The 16,019-nt window shown below is 35.2% G+C and overlaps 1 protein-coding gene across 1 annotated transcript in view; it reads right to left on the bottom strand.

Annotated features, from left to right (window-relative positions):
* LOC107042894 (probable serine/threonine-protein kinase dyrk2) overlaps positions 1-16,019 on the bottom strand; it is a 77,194-nt gene that overhangs the window by 43,593 nt on the left and 17,582 nt on the right. Inside the window, exon 2 of the mRNA XM_029126454.1 lies at positions 313-363. Within this exon, the coding sequence (XP_028982287.1) occupies positions 313-363 (51 nt within the window). The remainder of the gene's footprint in view (positions 1-312; positions 364-16,019) is intronic.

Below are 16,019 nucleotides of genomic sequence, written 5' to 3' on the forward strand. Positions count from 1 at the left end.
GAATAAAGGGCAGAGTGATCTGATCCTGACGCACAATGTGTGAATGACTAAAAGCAATTGTTGATTCTCTTTTTTTTGTTGTAATTTTATCGATATGAAAAATCTGGGCTTTTTCAGTCTGTGAAGATGAATAATTCGACGCCGTAAATTAAATTTCATTCGTGAATGAATTATTCATTTCGCTGATGAATGGTGGAAATAAAATTGAAAGTTCATTCGCTTTTTAAATTGAAAGAAAAAAATCATTCGGATTTTTGGATGTGAAGGTATTACCGAAGCATCCACTACTTTCGTACTTTATTTACGACTCACCCTCCCCTTATCTTGGTGAATGGACGCCCGTTCTTTCGATCTCCTACTCACCTGAAACAATTAATAAACAACAATTCATTAATAAAAACAGAACACTAAAACGAGGAATTCACAAATGAATAATTTTTTAAAGTTTACGTTTCAAATTTTCTCATCTTATTCATTCACTAATTATTATCAATGAATATGGATAATTGTTATGTCATTATTTAGTTGAATATTCAATAATTTTGGTTTTTTAATGCATCTGAGAATTGCAATTTCCTGAAAATGAAAAGAATTGATTAAAATTGTCTCGCGGCACACAAAGGAACGCGTTGATGAACATGGCAAGCGTCATGTTGGCTCATAAAGCTGGATTTTGTGGGGGTCTTTACATTGACAACATGGTTGAAGAAAGGAGGTCATCAACCCCCTGATAACTCGTGTGATTACTTATGTCACTAAACACCAACTGTGGCCAGTCATAAAATTTTAATGGCCCGTTTTTATTATTAGATAGACGGTCGCTTATTGTGACGGTTCGTCCTCTCGGGGGAGATAAATGTGACGGAAAATTGTAGGAGAGATTATCAGAAGTGGGGAAAATTACATGCCGTTAATTAATTACTTTCGATTTTTTTTAATTTTTTTGATCGTTGATAACTCGAGATCTCCAGAGTGAAATTTCACATTTCTTCTCTCGTTTTCAAGATAATTTTTCAGACTTTAAAATTAACTTTGATTTATCAAAATTGCACTATTTGCTGGGGAGATATTAATCATTTAAGAAGGTTCATCTGTTCTCATCTTCTCCGAAATTGAAAAAAAATGAAATAATCAAAAATGTAATTAATTGAATGAACGGATCTTCATCCCTATCCGTCCTTCCCCCATTCCGGCTGTATTTAATTATTCCAGATGTCACTGAAGGGGTTACCATGAAATTAATAGGGCATTCACTATCAATTAATTAATTCCTTCCAAGTCGTTTTCTACGAATGTTTTTTGATCGTCGATAACTCGCGATCGCCAGAGTGAAATTTCACAATTTTTTTTTCATTTTCAAGATAATTTTCCAGATATTTAAACTGACGTTGATTTCTCAATACCGCACCGTTTGTTGGGAAGATATTAATCATTTAAGAAGGTTCATTTGTTCTGATTCTCTCCGAAATTGGAAAAAATGAAATAATTAAAATTGTAATTAATTGAATGAGCGGATCTTCATCCCTACCCGCCCATCCACTCATGTCGACTGCATTTAATTATTCTAGATGTCACTGAAGTGGTTACCATGAAAAATACAATGAAAAAGTGAAGAAAGGAATTAAAGTGCATTCACTATTTTCCGAACCGCACGTTAATTTCTCGATTGCTGAGGGCAATTAACACATTCGATAATTGCTCATTCGCTGGAAGCCAAATGGCTTTTTATTTCTTTCATTCATCTCACCCCAGACAAAAGACGATTCCCTGAAACGCGCCCGACGTCATTGTCGGGCGAAGAAGAAAGAGTGTAAAATTTCTCACATCATCAGGGCCAGGAGGGATAAAATTTTGTCGAGTTTATCTCGCGCGACCCTGATAAGTGATAACAAGCGCATCGCCGGTTTACGGAAATGAGGGGAATGGTTTATCGGCTCTTGCTTGCACTTGTCAGATAATACAAAGAATAATACAACACCAAGCGTTTCAATTCCAATACTCTGGCATTTATGGAGGAGATAAGCGAAAATATTGAAAAAATGAGGTTGCCATTAGAAAAACTAATGCTTTTGAGGAGTTGTTGACGACGAGTTGTGGAAAAACTTGTTCTTGTGGAAAGCTAACTAGACATTTTCCAATGGAAAACTTGCGTAAACATGCCCGTTTTGCCCCGGTAGTTAGAGTAAACAGGATGAGGGAATTTTAATTTGGGACGGATTGATTTTGAAAGTGAATCGTATTTCATTCTCAATATTACCGGAACTAGTGGTACGATTTGGACGAATCAGATTTCATTTTCGAGGTGATAAAAAAATCTTGAAAATGAAAGAAAAATCGGGAAAATTCACTCTGTCGATCTCTAATTATTAACAATTGATTCCAGTTAATTCTGCTTTGCATTGGTTCAAAGTTGATTTTGTTTCGATGTAGTTTTTTGGGAGTATCTCGGAATTGAAGGGAGATAGCGATACTTTTTTGTAGATTTTGAAATTCCTCACAAAAAAGGTTCTTACAGATATTTCGCTATCTCCCTTCCTTCCCGAGATATTTCTCAAAAACTGAAATTAAAAAAATTTGTGTTTTTAGTTGAAGCAAAAAACGTAATTATTTTCACAAAAATTACAAAACCCTAATGAGAACCCAATTACCTCAACATCCGAAAATGCAATGTAACAATTGCTATTAACAACCCCAAATGACATGAACCCGAAATGACATGAATTATCTTCATTCAATTATCCCCCAACCAAGTGGTTGTTAGTGTTTCCAATTAGAACTAAGTACTCTGTGTACGTATCGTTCCACTGATCGTCGTGAATTTAATTTATACGCTGAAGGCATTTCTCAATTTAATGCACTCATGGTCCATTCAACTCTCAACACTTTGATCCCATACCAAAGTTTCCATCTATTCAAAACATGGAGTGTGTGAGAACCGATATCCGGCCACGTGTTTACATTGAAAAGCATTCAATTGCAGAATCCGAATGGTTATGATTGGTTTCATTGTATCGAAGCAATTATATTCGGAGAAACTGTTTTTGAATGGGCAACGGGGTAATTTGGACGAGTGAATAAAATCGGCTGATTACTCATAATGGTACTTTTATGCTGGTATTAAGCATTAGTAATTCAATTGATCGGATATTCACAGAAGTAGAGAGGTTCCTATTGATTTTTGTTCTTTATTGATAGAGAAATGAATAGCAAGGTCATTATTTGTTGCAAATGAATGACGAACTTCATTTCAATATACAATTGATGAATAAAACGAATGAATACTGGACTTGATAGATCAATTCGTCGAGTTGTGGAGCCATATGCTTGGTTTTTTAATATTTTTCTGCGTTCTCTCTTTCTTTTTAATTTGACGAAATGTTTGATCAGACACTGGACTCTTTGGATTTCTATTCTATTCGAAAATAACTACAATCCCTATTGAATTTTTAAGCAATCCCAGGATCAGTTTACAACTTAAAAATTCATAATGAAACTTTTATGCTGGTATTAAGTATTAGTAATTGAACTGATTGAATATTCACAGAGTAGAGAGGTTTCTATTGATTTTTGTTCTTTGTTGATAGAGAAATGAATAGCAAGGTCATTATTTGTTGCAGATGAGTGAAGAACTCCATTTCAATAGACAATTGATGAATAAAATGCATGAATACTGAACTTGATTGATCAATTCGTCGAGTTGTGTTTTAAAAAAATATTTTTCTTCGTTTTCTCTTTCCATATTTGATGAAATACTTTCCCCAAGTGCATAGTCAGCCACTGAACTCTGTGATTTTCTAATATTGTCTTCAGCTTCACAGACCATTTGAAAATAACTGCTATCCCTATCGGATCTCAAAGTAATTCCAGGACCACTCAAGAAGCCACTGGTTTATCCCGTTTTGCACTGATGCAGAGCGCTGACGCGCCCGTGAGATCCAATCTTGGTATTACTCGCCTTGTCACCCTGGAAATATGTTAATGTATCATCCATAGAGGCGCCTCTATGCATTTAATGAACCTGAGAATACGGCGCCATTCGGAAGAAAAAAATCACTGACATTCTGTGGCTTTTTATTTCAAATTTCATGAAGAAAACGGTACTTGAGTATGAATAAATCTTCTGGTTTAATTGAAAAACAAATGGATTGGAGTATTTATAGAATATTTATGAATATTCAGGACCAAATTCACTTGGATTTGAATTGATTACAAATTTAAGAATTTATTCACCTGAATTTTCCTGATTTCTATTCCATTTTTATAGAATTATCGAACTGAAATTTACGGTTTTTAAAGTTACCAATGAATGAACCTATTCTCTACTGTTCCCAGGTATATCCTCCATTGCATGAAGAGTCTTTTTATCCATCATGTATAAAAACATGAAATATTGAAGTAATTTTTCTGAGATTGTTTGAACAGCGACGATCATTCATCCGCAGTTTAGTGGATGCTTTGTTCTCATAATCCAGAGTTAATGCAGTATCATTAATTCAATAATCATCATTGAGATTAAATCGTGCCTCACCGGTGTAAACTTGACGCTGATAGACTCGAAGTATTTGACCAGAAACTTCATTGTACTTGTCGGATGAAATTTCGATGTGACACTCGTTGACTCGACGATCAATGATTTCTGCTGTATAAATTTGCTTCATTTATCCGTTGTTAAACCCCAAGTACGGAAAATTTTCTGAATTGAATATTCATTTCGCGAATTAAATTTGGATCAGAGATCAAGTGATTATTTATTCTAGTTGACCGTGCAATTTCAATATCTATTTTTAAAATTCTAAATCGTTGAGACTGACCTCTTTAACTATTCCCCAAATAAAATAAGAATGTGGGACACTTCGAGCAAGGTCGAATAATTAACGAATAATCTCCGTTGCAAGGCCATTCAAATGAATTAACACTCGTGACAGTAAATTAATGACAAAATGATAAACACTTCCTCGTTTGATATAAATTCATAATTTTCATCGCCAAATTTCACGGTAAAAACAGCAAAATTATTTTCTGTTTCACTGTTTATGTTTTTTTTTCTATCGAGAGGTGATAAGAGATTGAATGTCACTCTGTCATTAATCAAAACCCAAAGGAAAAAACGAAAAAAAAAATCTTAAACTCGAGAAAGAAATATTCGCAGTAAATAAAAATCTCACTGTATTTATCACATAAATATTATTCGCCCCATCCGGCATTTTCACAATAACAAAGCTCTATACTCCACAAAACCGGGGGAATTTCAAACACTTAAATCATTCGCACGATATTTCGTTGAAAACTGAACATTATTCTCTATTCATGGGGATTTACTTCACTTTATTTTCCCCCACGTTTGTTTTATTGTATATTTATCATTGCGCAAAAGTTGTCAGCGTCGCCTTTGTTCCGTGACTAACGCAGTAGTTAGGATCAACGCTCAGTAACGTGGATGGAGTGAGAAGTGAGCACGAATTGAGAGAGAGAGAGATAGGAAAAAAACGATGTGCACGCAATTTTCGTGCGTGCCACATACCGATGTTACGCAATTGCTGCGTCGACGTGTTTATTTGCGGATTTTGTTGTTTGAGGAGGTTTCAAGTGGTGAGCATCTTCCGCCTCGGGCCCCTTATGTCAGATTGAATCGAAATTTCGAGATAATTATTGATGTTTTTAGGAAAATTAAAAATTCATTGATTGAAGTGAAGTAAACATTGCCTGGGATAATTACGAATGTCTAATGTATCATATGTTACGAATAATTACGATAATTAATATGTTCCAGAAAATGTCGCGGAATATTTTTTTTTCCAATAACATCAATGAAATACAAATTTAAATGAATTATTGACATTTTAATGATTACAAAATTGAAAATTTGTGAAAAAAATTAAAATAGCGCATAATAATGAATATAAAATACAGAGAGAATAAAAATTCATCAATTCAAATGAATTATAATATGCATTCAATTGGTTCAACTCTGAAATGACGTACATTTCACGAAAACATGTTGATGAATTTTTATATTGGCGAATCAGTAATCAGTATCATGGAATCAATGGACGATATGAAAATACACAGGTGGGAATTTCTCAGTGATTGCATAATGCGGTCATCCATATGAGGGTAAGGGAAATGCAGACGGTAGGTGAATAATATAGGTCTCAGGCCTGTGCCAGAAACGAAAATATAAAGAGGAAGAGGGAGATATAGCTCTATCGGTCAGTGTATTACCCTGTTGCTTCTATACTTGTGTTCGTACTTTGTTCATTGAACTGTAGCCAAGTGTTAAATAACCCTGGAGGCATGTCATTTGTATTAATTGTTGAATTGGATTTTTTTATCATCAATTTTGTCAATTGCAGGGGCAAAACAAATTTTTTTTTGGAATGCAAATTTTTTAAAAATGTGAATAAAAAACTTTGAGAAGGATTCTGAGAAAATATTTAAGGATTGAGATTTATTTTTCAATATTTCTCTGGAATAAAAGTTCATCAATAATTTTTTTACTTAAAAATGCTTAAAAAAATTTTTTTTTACATCAAAATGGGTAAAATGCGTCACTTCAAATGAATTATTATACATTATATTGTTTTAATTGATGAAAAAAAAAACAACATTTTTAGAAAATTATTCAATCTTTTCAATTAAAAATAATGAAAAATATTTTGAAAATTGACACAAAATGAAAAATCAATTTGATGATTTTTTTTGAATTATAAGAGATTGTGAAAACATATAAAAACAGGCACTAATGGACTTAAAACAACGTCTCAAATCGCCTGTCCTATACACGTGGATACTAGTGAGGCATGACAACAGGAAGGGGTTACTATGTCTAGATACTCCTGTGGTCTCAATCCAATACCTTCACACGGAAGCCTCACGAATACACGAAAACACGTGGGGGTTTAATATCGATTCTCGTGTGGTCTGAGACACCCAGGGGATGCTCGAGAAACTGATGAAATACGAAAATTTTCCGCGTCCCATGCCATTAAAATTGCCACGGAGTTAAAAATGTTGCTGAAGAATGCTCTTTGTGATGCTAGAAGGGGGGCAGGTGGTTCGAGTGCTTGTTTTCTCCCATTTTATGCACTTTGTTTCGCCTCGGATGAGGGTAAAGAGACGCACTCAACGTCCCTTGTATGTATTTTAAGTTGTTTTTCATCATTTTTCACGTTTTTTTTCGACATTTTTTTTTGCTTTCGCAGTTTCTTTTGGGCCGGATAAACCGGTTTTTGGCTCGCATTCGATACCTCGGGAGTACTTGAAACACGGGCTTGCACATTCTCAGGGGCTTCATTGCTGAGGCTATCGTCTTTTTCAATGACTCTTGCGAGTTATTTGAAAAATTAAGAGGCAAATTGAGGGTTTTTTATTATGGTAATAATTTAATTAATTCAATTTCTTTGGGCACTTGAGGAAATGAATTATAAACAAGTGGTTTCATTCAGAAGAATGACAAATATCATATGAAATTAAAACAAAAATCATTTATTTTGCCCCATTAATTCGAGAAATACTTTAAAAATGCATTTCACCAAAACAAAAAGTTTTTCGCCTGCATCTTCGTACATAAGGGGGCAAAATATTTTTTTTTTCAATAGTGCATCAAATTTTCTAAAGACATGATGTGCCCAACTTCTCAGACATTAGAATAAAAAGACCCTTTTTGTAATAATTAAATAAATTCAGTCACTTTGAAAATTTAAGGAAATGAATTCATCCATTTTCAATAAAAAGGCATAAAAAACGAAAGAACTTTCTTCTTCAACTAAAATCCTTGAATAATATTTACCAAAATATCCTGCAGTGATACCGGCATGAGTGAGCACGTTGACATCTCCCCAGATATGCAAACAACCTCCAAAACCACAAAATTTCCCCTTTAACAGAGTTTCACGCTTTCAGAATCACTTTCACGTTCAATGATTCGTTCAACCGTCTCGCGATCGATGCACATTAACTCGTGAAAAAAATAAAAATAAAAACGTACTAAACGTTCCGAAAAATCACTGGAATGATGTTTAAATCGAACTTCCGGGTGTTAGTTAGTGGGATTAGTGCGAGTAAAGAGTGTTGTTCGAACTGTTAGCATCCGGCCAGACGGTCGGACACTGTCCCGTCTCGATTCCACCGTCCCTGGGTTAGTCGTCGAGTGGCACTCGTGCGCCTCCTCATGCCTATATTAAATTAAAGTACAGTCAGTGTTGGGAGGGACTACCTTTTTTTTCCTCCCAAGAGTCACTTTTTCCCTCTTTGAATAAGGCAAGAGCATAATCCAATATCGGGCTTCGCTTGGTCGCGTGGTCGATGTCCTCGAGCGTCTACCACTGACTTACCACCAATTTTCATACGCGAGTGGGTGGTGGACATGCCCCGGTGTAACATGGATGCCAGGGAGGGGGAGAATTCATGATATGTCCACTGTTTCGTGATCTTTTTTGTCAACCTGTCTGCATTTTTTCAGGGGTGGCTGCACCCTCCAGCGGTATGCGGATTCTTTTCATAATTTCAATTTTTTTTCTTTTTTTTTATCCATTGTTTTGCGGGATTAGAAGCATGAAAGTGATTTTTTTCTGTTTTGTTTCACTATTAGGAAAAAAGAGAATTTTCAGAGATAAGTGAGTAGTAATTTTTCGGAAAATGACAGATTCCACTGGAAATTTTTCATTTTTCCATAAAGTTTTGAATTTTTAATGACGAAATTCCTCGAAATTTCAGTGGAATTATAAAAAGTTGAATTTTTTAAAGTTTTTTATCCATCGTTTTGAAGAATTACAGGCATAAAAGTGATTTTCTTGCGTGAGACAAGAAGATTCAGGAAATCAGTAGCGAAGTGGTAAAACGGTACAAGTCAATTTTGGCTATTGACCAGTTTTTAATGAATATCTCGGAATCTAAGGGAGATAGCAAAATTTTTGTAATAACCTTTTTTGTAGAGCCGATTGAGAGCTAAAACAAATGTGATCATGAAAATTTCGACATTTGCCTTAGATTTGGAAATATTCCTCAGAAACTCAGCTGGGAGATGAGTCGACTTAAACCGTTTTACCACTTCGCTACTGAAATAATTAAAAAATTGCAATTTTTCAAAATCACGAGCATTTTCTGTAAATAATTTACTAACAATCAATCAATTATCTACCATAAAAATCCTTTGTTTGGAATCCGCTGCAAATTTTGGATTTCTCCATCAAATCTTGAATTTTTAATGGTGAAATTCCCGGAAATTTCAGTGGAATGACAAAAAAAATGTCAAAAGCGTAATTAAATTTGAGTGGTGAACATTCAAGGAACAGTCATTTCATCCCATCATTTGCTCGTGTGAAAGTTTGAATGTAGCATTCAGTAAGAATAAATCACCAACTCGCCAATTTCTTCACTCATATTTAGAAAGGAGAAGTTCTTAATTTAATCTCTTTAAATAGCTCGTTAAATGGCTTTTTGCTCAAACTATCTCTCGTGTTCTGGTTAATGGAACTGACGTTAAAAATGACAGAGTGGAAGGATTTTGTAGAACGAGTTGGAGATAAGGCGAACGTATAAACTCGGTGATTTTTATTTCCTGATTTTTTTTCAATGATTATGAAGACAGAATGTTAATGAACTTTTCATTATCATGCCATTTTTTTCTGTCTCGCTGAATATTCACTGAATTTTCTCTTTGTTTCGTTCACTCGTTTTCTATCTCATTTGTTTTTAACTGTATTTTTCGAAGAAACATTGGTATTTTCGAGAACGAGTTCTGCTCTGGCTATCCGGTTCAACGTTTTACGTTCCAGACCGATGAATTCAGTGTTTTTGAAGGAAAAAAATATACTAAACTCTGAACATTCACCAGGATACTGTATTTTTCCATTAAATCGCAGAGAAAAATGAGAAAAATCCCTGCGTTTTTATTCACCGAGACTTATTACATTCGTCAATGACAGCCTAGGGCTGAATAATAAAACAAAACAGTGGAGATTTCATCATCTTTGACTCGGAATTGATGTTAAAAATGACGGAGTGGAAGGATTTTGTTGAACGAGTTGGAGATAAGGCGAACGCATAAAGTCGGTAATTTTTTATTATGAAGACAGTATGTTAATGAATTTTTCACTATCATGCCATTTTTTTCTGTTTCGTTGAATATTCAACTGAATTTTCTCTTTTTTTGAGTCCACTCATTTTGCTATCTCATTTGCTTTCAATTATATTTTTCAAAGAAACATTCGTATTTTCGAAAACGAGTTTTGTTCTGGTTAGCCGGGTCAACGTTTCGCGTTCCAGACTGATAAACTCAGTGTTTTTAAAGAAAAACATATACTGCACTCTAAACATTCCCCAGGATACTGTATTTTTTCATTAAATCGCAGAAAAAAATGAGAAAAATCCCCGCGTTTTTAGTCACCGAGACTTATTCGATTGTTCAATGACAGTCTCGGGTTCAATAATAAAAAAAACCAACCGGGATTTCATCATCTTTGACTGGATGTAAAACCGATAGAACGTGAAATTCAATGTGAAGTTGATCTCGTGAGGGCCTGAGGAGTTTTAAATTCAATAAGGAGTCGATGAATATTCAGGGAATAAAATTCACGACAATGGAAATACCCGCGGGGTATATTTCTATTTGAAAATCGATACAACCTTTTGCACTTTATGAAATCAAATTCTAATGTCTCAGGCGCTGCCTAGGCAATTTTTCAATGTGACTCAACGTTGAAGAAAAGAATTATTTTACTTGTCATTTGATTAGATATCCGATTTTTTTTACGGAATTAACGAAAAATTTTATTTGGTGCTGATTTAATTTTTACAATTTCTCATGCTTTGCATCTTCTTTTGGATTCTGTGGAATAACTATAGATATTTTTATGCAATTGACTGATTGTCATTTTTCATTACTATCAGTTTTTTTCATAAATAATTGATACACAATTAATTTAGTGCTATAAAAATGGTCAATTGACTTGAAAAACTTCGGATATTTTTATTTTTCCATAGAATAAACAAAAAATAAAATTCAACAAAGATTCAATTTCCCAATTTTTTGTTTCTCCTATGAAAAAAAAATCTACGGAACAATTATTGATATTTCACGTCATCATCCGAACCACAAAGACACCAAAGTGAACACGAAAAAATCGGTAAAGGCCCTGGAGGCGGTCAGACCCCTCTCATTGCACTGGTAATTCGATACTGGCTCGAGGCCAGACACCAACCGGAAAATGAATCGATACGGGAAAACTGGGAATCTCGTATTTTTCGTTGAAACTACTGCTGCTCTCCCGCGGAGTAACGAAAAATGATCAAAATAATTTTCTCGGAGAAGAAGAGGAAAAAAAACCGGAGGTGCAGCAAATACGGAAAAACGGGGGGGAAATTTTTGCAGAGGTTTTGCCTTGAGGAAAAAATCAATAGAATGCAAAATATTACCGATGAACACATGGAATTCTGCAACTCTGCGTGGTAATTTTCGTTACTCTCACCGAATGAAACTGGAAATGAAATCATTTTCTGTTCGATGCGAACTAAAAATCTATATCGATTGTACGGAATGTCAGACGTCGTACGGCGGACGAGTCCAGGGCATCACTGATCGTACGATTCGCGGTCGCGTATTATTATTCGACGTATCTACGTGCATGTAAATGGGACAACGAGAGGTAGAGTGCGAAAGAGGAACTCTCAAAAATGCTGACAGCCAACGGGATGTTAGCTACGATATTATGTTAATCTGTAATTGAAAATTTCAGTGATCATCTCCGGTTGCACAGATTCCACTGCATCTGATGTCTGCACACAGAGGAATGACGCATTTGCATCAAATAAACTAGATAGAATAAAATTTCATATTAATTTCAATAATATTTTTTGTTGGAAAGTGTTTTCAATTTCAGTGAAAACTGTTCAATTATGGGGAATGTTACAAAAATTACACGAAAATTATTGAATTCAAGGCGACAATTTCTCTGGGTTCAACATGAGGCTGCGTGGGTGGTGCAGGTGAGAAACAATCTGTCTCCAAAAATAAACGAATGAAAAGGATTTCCATCTATTTCAGGGGGGTGCAGTTAATCGTTTCTTATTACACGCCTGTTGCCGAGATTATCCGGACAAACGTGACTGGAATCATCGTGCGTATTATCAGATACAGGTCTGAGTTATACTTGAGAAGATAATCTTGTTGGGAGTTGGAATCACGAACTTCGGGTCGCCTCGTGATAATTTAAAATTGAATAACTGGATCGCATGAAAAATCTTCATTCACTTTTAAAAATTTACCTAAAATTCTAAACTAAATATTACTCGTCATCTACTAGTTTGAAATTTCCAGAGGTAAATTTTTTCCATCTCATCCCGACTCTCTCAAAATAAAATAATAAAGATTTTCTTGAATTACGACGCAATATGTTTTTTCAAATGGAAATTCTGTAATTCTACTTCGACATTCGTTTGAGTGACAGTACACGTGATAATTCTAAACGGGGCTTCAAGAATCCTGTTTACTTAATCTAGTATATATTTATTTCAGTCTTGTTGCACTGCTGTTAGTCACCAAAACAAATTTTTCTAGGGTTTAAACACGTGTTCACATCCTCTTCCAAATGAATTTCTCAAAAAATTGATTCAAATTCCTGACTTAATAAAAAAAGGAAAATTAATCATCAACAATAATCATTATAACTAATAATTAGTCATTATTCTGTTAAAAAAAAATTATAATTAAATGAATGAATTATTCCCATAACTAGTGCTCAATGATTCTGTCAGCAACATTTCACCTGATGTCCGTTTTCGTGACAAAGAAATTAGCATTGATAATGACACAATTGTGTCAACCCCTGAATCATGCAAACAATGATGAAAAATAGGAGAACCTTACCGATAAATTAATGCACACGACGAGAGAACATAAATCGTAGGAGGAGTGACTAGACTACCCCGGCATTAGCATTAAAAATCAATCAGATTTCACGGAGAGTAGGAATAATTATTTATAAATTCATTGTTTACATGAGATAAAAGGGTTGTCATCTCATTCATTCGATGATTTTTCATCAATCATTCTCCTTGAATTCATCGTGATTCACCATTTTTCGGATTTTCTTTGTGTTTTATATTAAAGAAAAATAAGTGTCTTGCCCCAATAGTTTTGAAAATATTCCGGTTCATTAATAAAAATTAAGTGTTATATGATGAATAGTTGACTTTCCCATAATTTTTTTTCATCCACTTAATTTCCCCGAAAATTTGATAAATTTCTAATATATTTTTACAAAAAAAAGTTTCTGATTCATTAAAAAAATGAAGCCTTATGATGAATATCTGTCTCAATAAAATTAAAAAGACTTGACTTTCCCATGATTTTTTTTTTCATCCATTTGGAAAGAATGTGTTGGCAGAATGTAGCCGACGATCGGCACCGGTTTTATGCGCCGAAGCATAGAGGACCCAGGATTATAATAATTCGCATTTCCGGCGCGACAGGGCGTCCTCACGTCTCCCCACAGTCCTCCATATTTAACGAAATTACGATGTATTTCTCTGAATTTTATTCCATATTTTTTTTACATTTAATTTTCTTGTTTTTTTTGTCATTGAGACCCAGAAGTTAAAATCGGTAACAGAGAGAAACGAGTGTTACTTGGGAGAGTCACGCACATCCTGCAATGCGCGTGAGTACTTCAAGGTACTTTACGCACGTTACAATGAAAAAATATCAATGTTGAGTGGATGAAAAATTATGGGAGTTGAGGGGAGCAGCGAGAGGAATTATTCTTCAGACGAAATGTTCGCATTTCTCAATGCTGAAACACGCAAACAGAACGTGAAAAATAATTCCGAAAGCTGAAAAAATAGGGTATTGAATTGTATGGAAGAGGGTCACGAAAATGCACTTTCCCTCTTGAAATACTGGGAACGAAATCAATTGGAATGAATGATAAAAAATAATGGGATGAGCTTTCTGAGAGGTAACAGGAATCCTGTATCACCTGATAAAACTTGTTCGACATTCTCAGCTGCACTGGGTCATGTGTATGACAGTTTTCTCGGGGGGGGAAATCATCACCTTGGTGATCACTCGTGTCAACAGAGAGGTATTTGTCTTGGTTTTTAGATGGAATTTTCTTATATTGGTTACGAAGGAATGTTTGACATCATTATTGTCCTCATTTCCTGACTCTTGGGAAATTTTATAAATTCATTTTTCAATTGATTCATCTTGAAAGATTGACCAGTAATTTTTCGGAGAATGATATTGAATGGGATTTAGCGACAAAAATGATAAAATTTCAGGTTTCACTGAAGATACAATGAACGAAAGATGAAAATCCTATCGAAATTTTCCTGACTTCTATTAGTTTTCATCGAATAATTGAATAGAAATAGAATTTCCATAATATTTCGACTGTTCAAAGGCAAAATTCCTCGAAATTTCAGCCAGAATTATTAACAATCTGATTCATGAAAATCATTGAATCGATAAAATTCCTCATCAAGATTCTCAACCTCTCCTATTTTTTCCATTGAGCTATGAAACCTGATAAAGGTCGTGTGCCCCAAGGTCACCCCTAATTCCCAATAGCCTCGGTAAACGTATGCATCGCTGACCCGGGTCAAGTCCCACGGGGCAATGAAACATCCAGGTCTACGGGCTAGAAAGACACACGAATGAAAAAAAAAAAATACCAGAGAGATGATCCATGTACACTAGCCCAAACATGTATACGTGAAAGAGTCGAGGGAGAGACGCCGACGCTATATCGATCTGGCTACTGTACCACTCGGTATGTAGAGTGTACATTGTATCCCTCCAACGCACATCACATAGCTGAATGTTCAGTGAATCCAATAGCATCCGAGGAATTTACAAGCATTTCTCCAGAGTTTTATCAGTCTTGGACACCATAATGACGATGCACATCTACTACACGAGGCAATAAACCAACAAATATTATGATTCCACTGACTTACCACGTGTGCCCTGTGATGCTGATGATGAATAGTGAGATGATGAAGATGATGTCTCTTCTCCTTGGAATGATGATGTTTACCATGTGATTTACCACCTCTGTGTGGTGGATAAGTGTGATATATCATATTGACCCCGAAACAGGGCTGGCGTCACCTCACCTCAGCAATTGTACTCTTGGCACCACTGATTTGCTGCTGACTCGTCTGCTGACTCTGACAGCCAGATATAATAATACCTGTGTTGGATGGATCAGTCTGTACTTTACGCGATTGGGTCTCCGGTTGTTTTGTCGATGGCGATTTATTCTTCAATGTCACATCATTCTCATCGACATCAACGTACGTTGGACGTTGATGACGAGAGAGAATTTTAACACTTGTGCCGATTGGAGTGACCGTTGTTGCTGGATCTAATTTCACGAGGGCTGCCTGCAGACCCAGTGTATCCATCTTGATTCCTTCGGTGAGAGCACTTTGGGTTTATGTTATTTAGCTGGATGAATGTGGTCGAATGCTGGAATGATTCACTTAAGCCTTGGTCCAGTGCCAGCTGGACGTTTACACTGATGTTGAGGACATTGTTGATTTTTTTAAAGGAGTCTGTCGCGTTTTTTTGCGGATTTGGAGGGTTTTATTGAAATTAGGGTGGAAAAATCCTGTTGGAGAATGGGGTTTTATGAGTTGAATGTCGGATTCCTATGCAGTTGACCCATATTGCATTGGTTTTATAATATTTTAGCTACACTGTGATGGTCAAACAATATTTGAGCTACATTGTAAGGTTCAAAAACATTTCAGTAGTGAAGTGGTAAACGGAGATAAGTCGACTTATCTCCCAGTTGAGTTTTTGAGGAATATTTCCAAATCTAAGGGAGATAACGAAATTTTCGTAATAACATTTGTTGTAGCACTCAATTGGCTCCACAAAAAAGGTTATAACAAACATTTTGCTATCTACCTTAGATTCCGAGATAACGGTTGAAAACTGGTCAATAGTCAAAATTGACTTATCTCCTTTTGCCACTTCGCTACTGATTTGATTCACATTTCATATGGGGTAA

Source organism: Diachasma alloeum, unplaced genomic scaffold (genome assembly GCF_001412515.2).
Source record: "Diachasma alloeum isolate Michigan unplaced genomic scaffold, Dall2.0 Dall_scaffold_00534, whole genome shotgun sequence".
NCBI lineage: Eukaryota > Metazoa > Arthropoda > Insecta > Hymenoptera > Braconidae > Diachasma > Diachasma alloeum.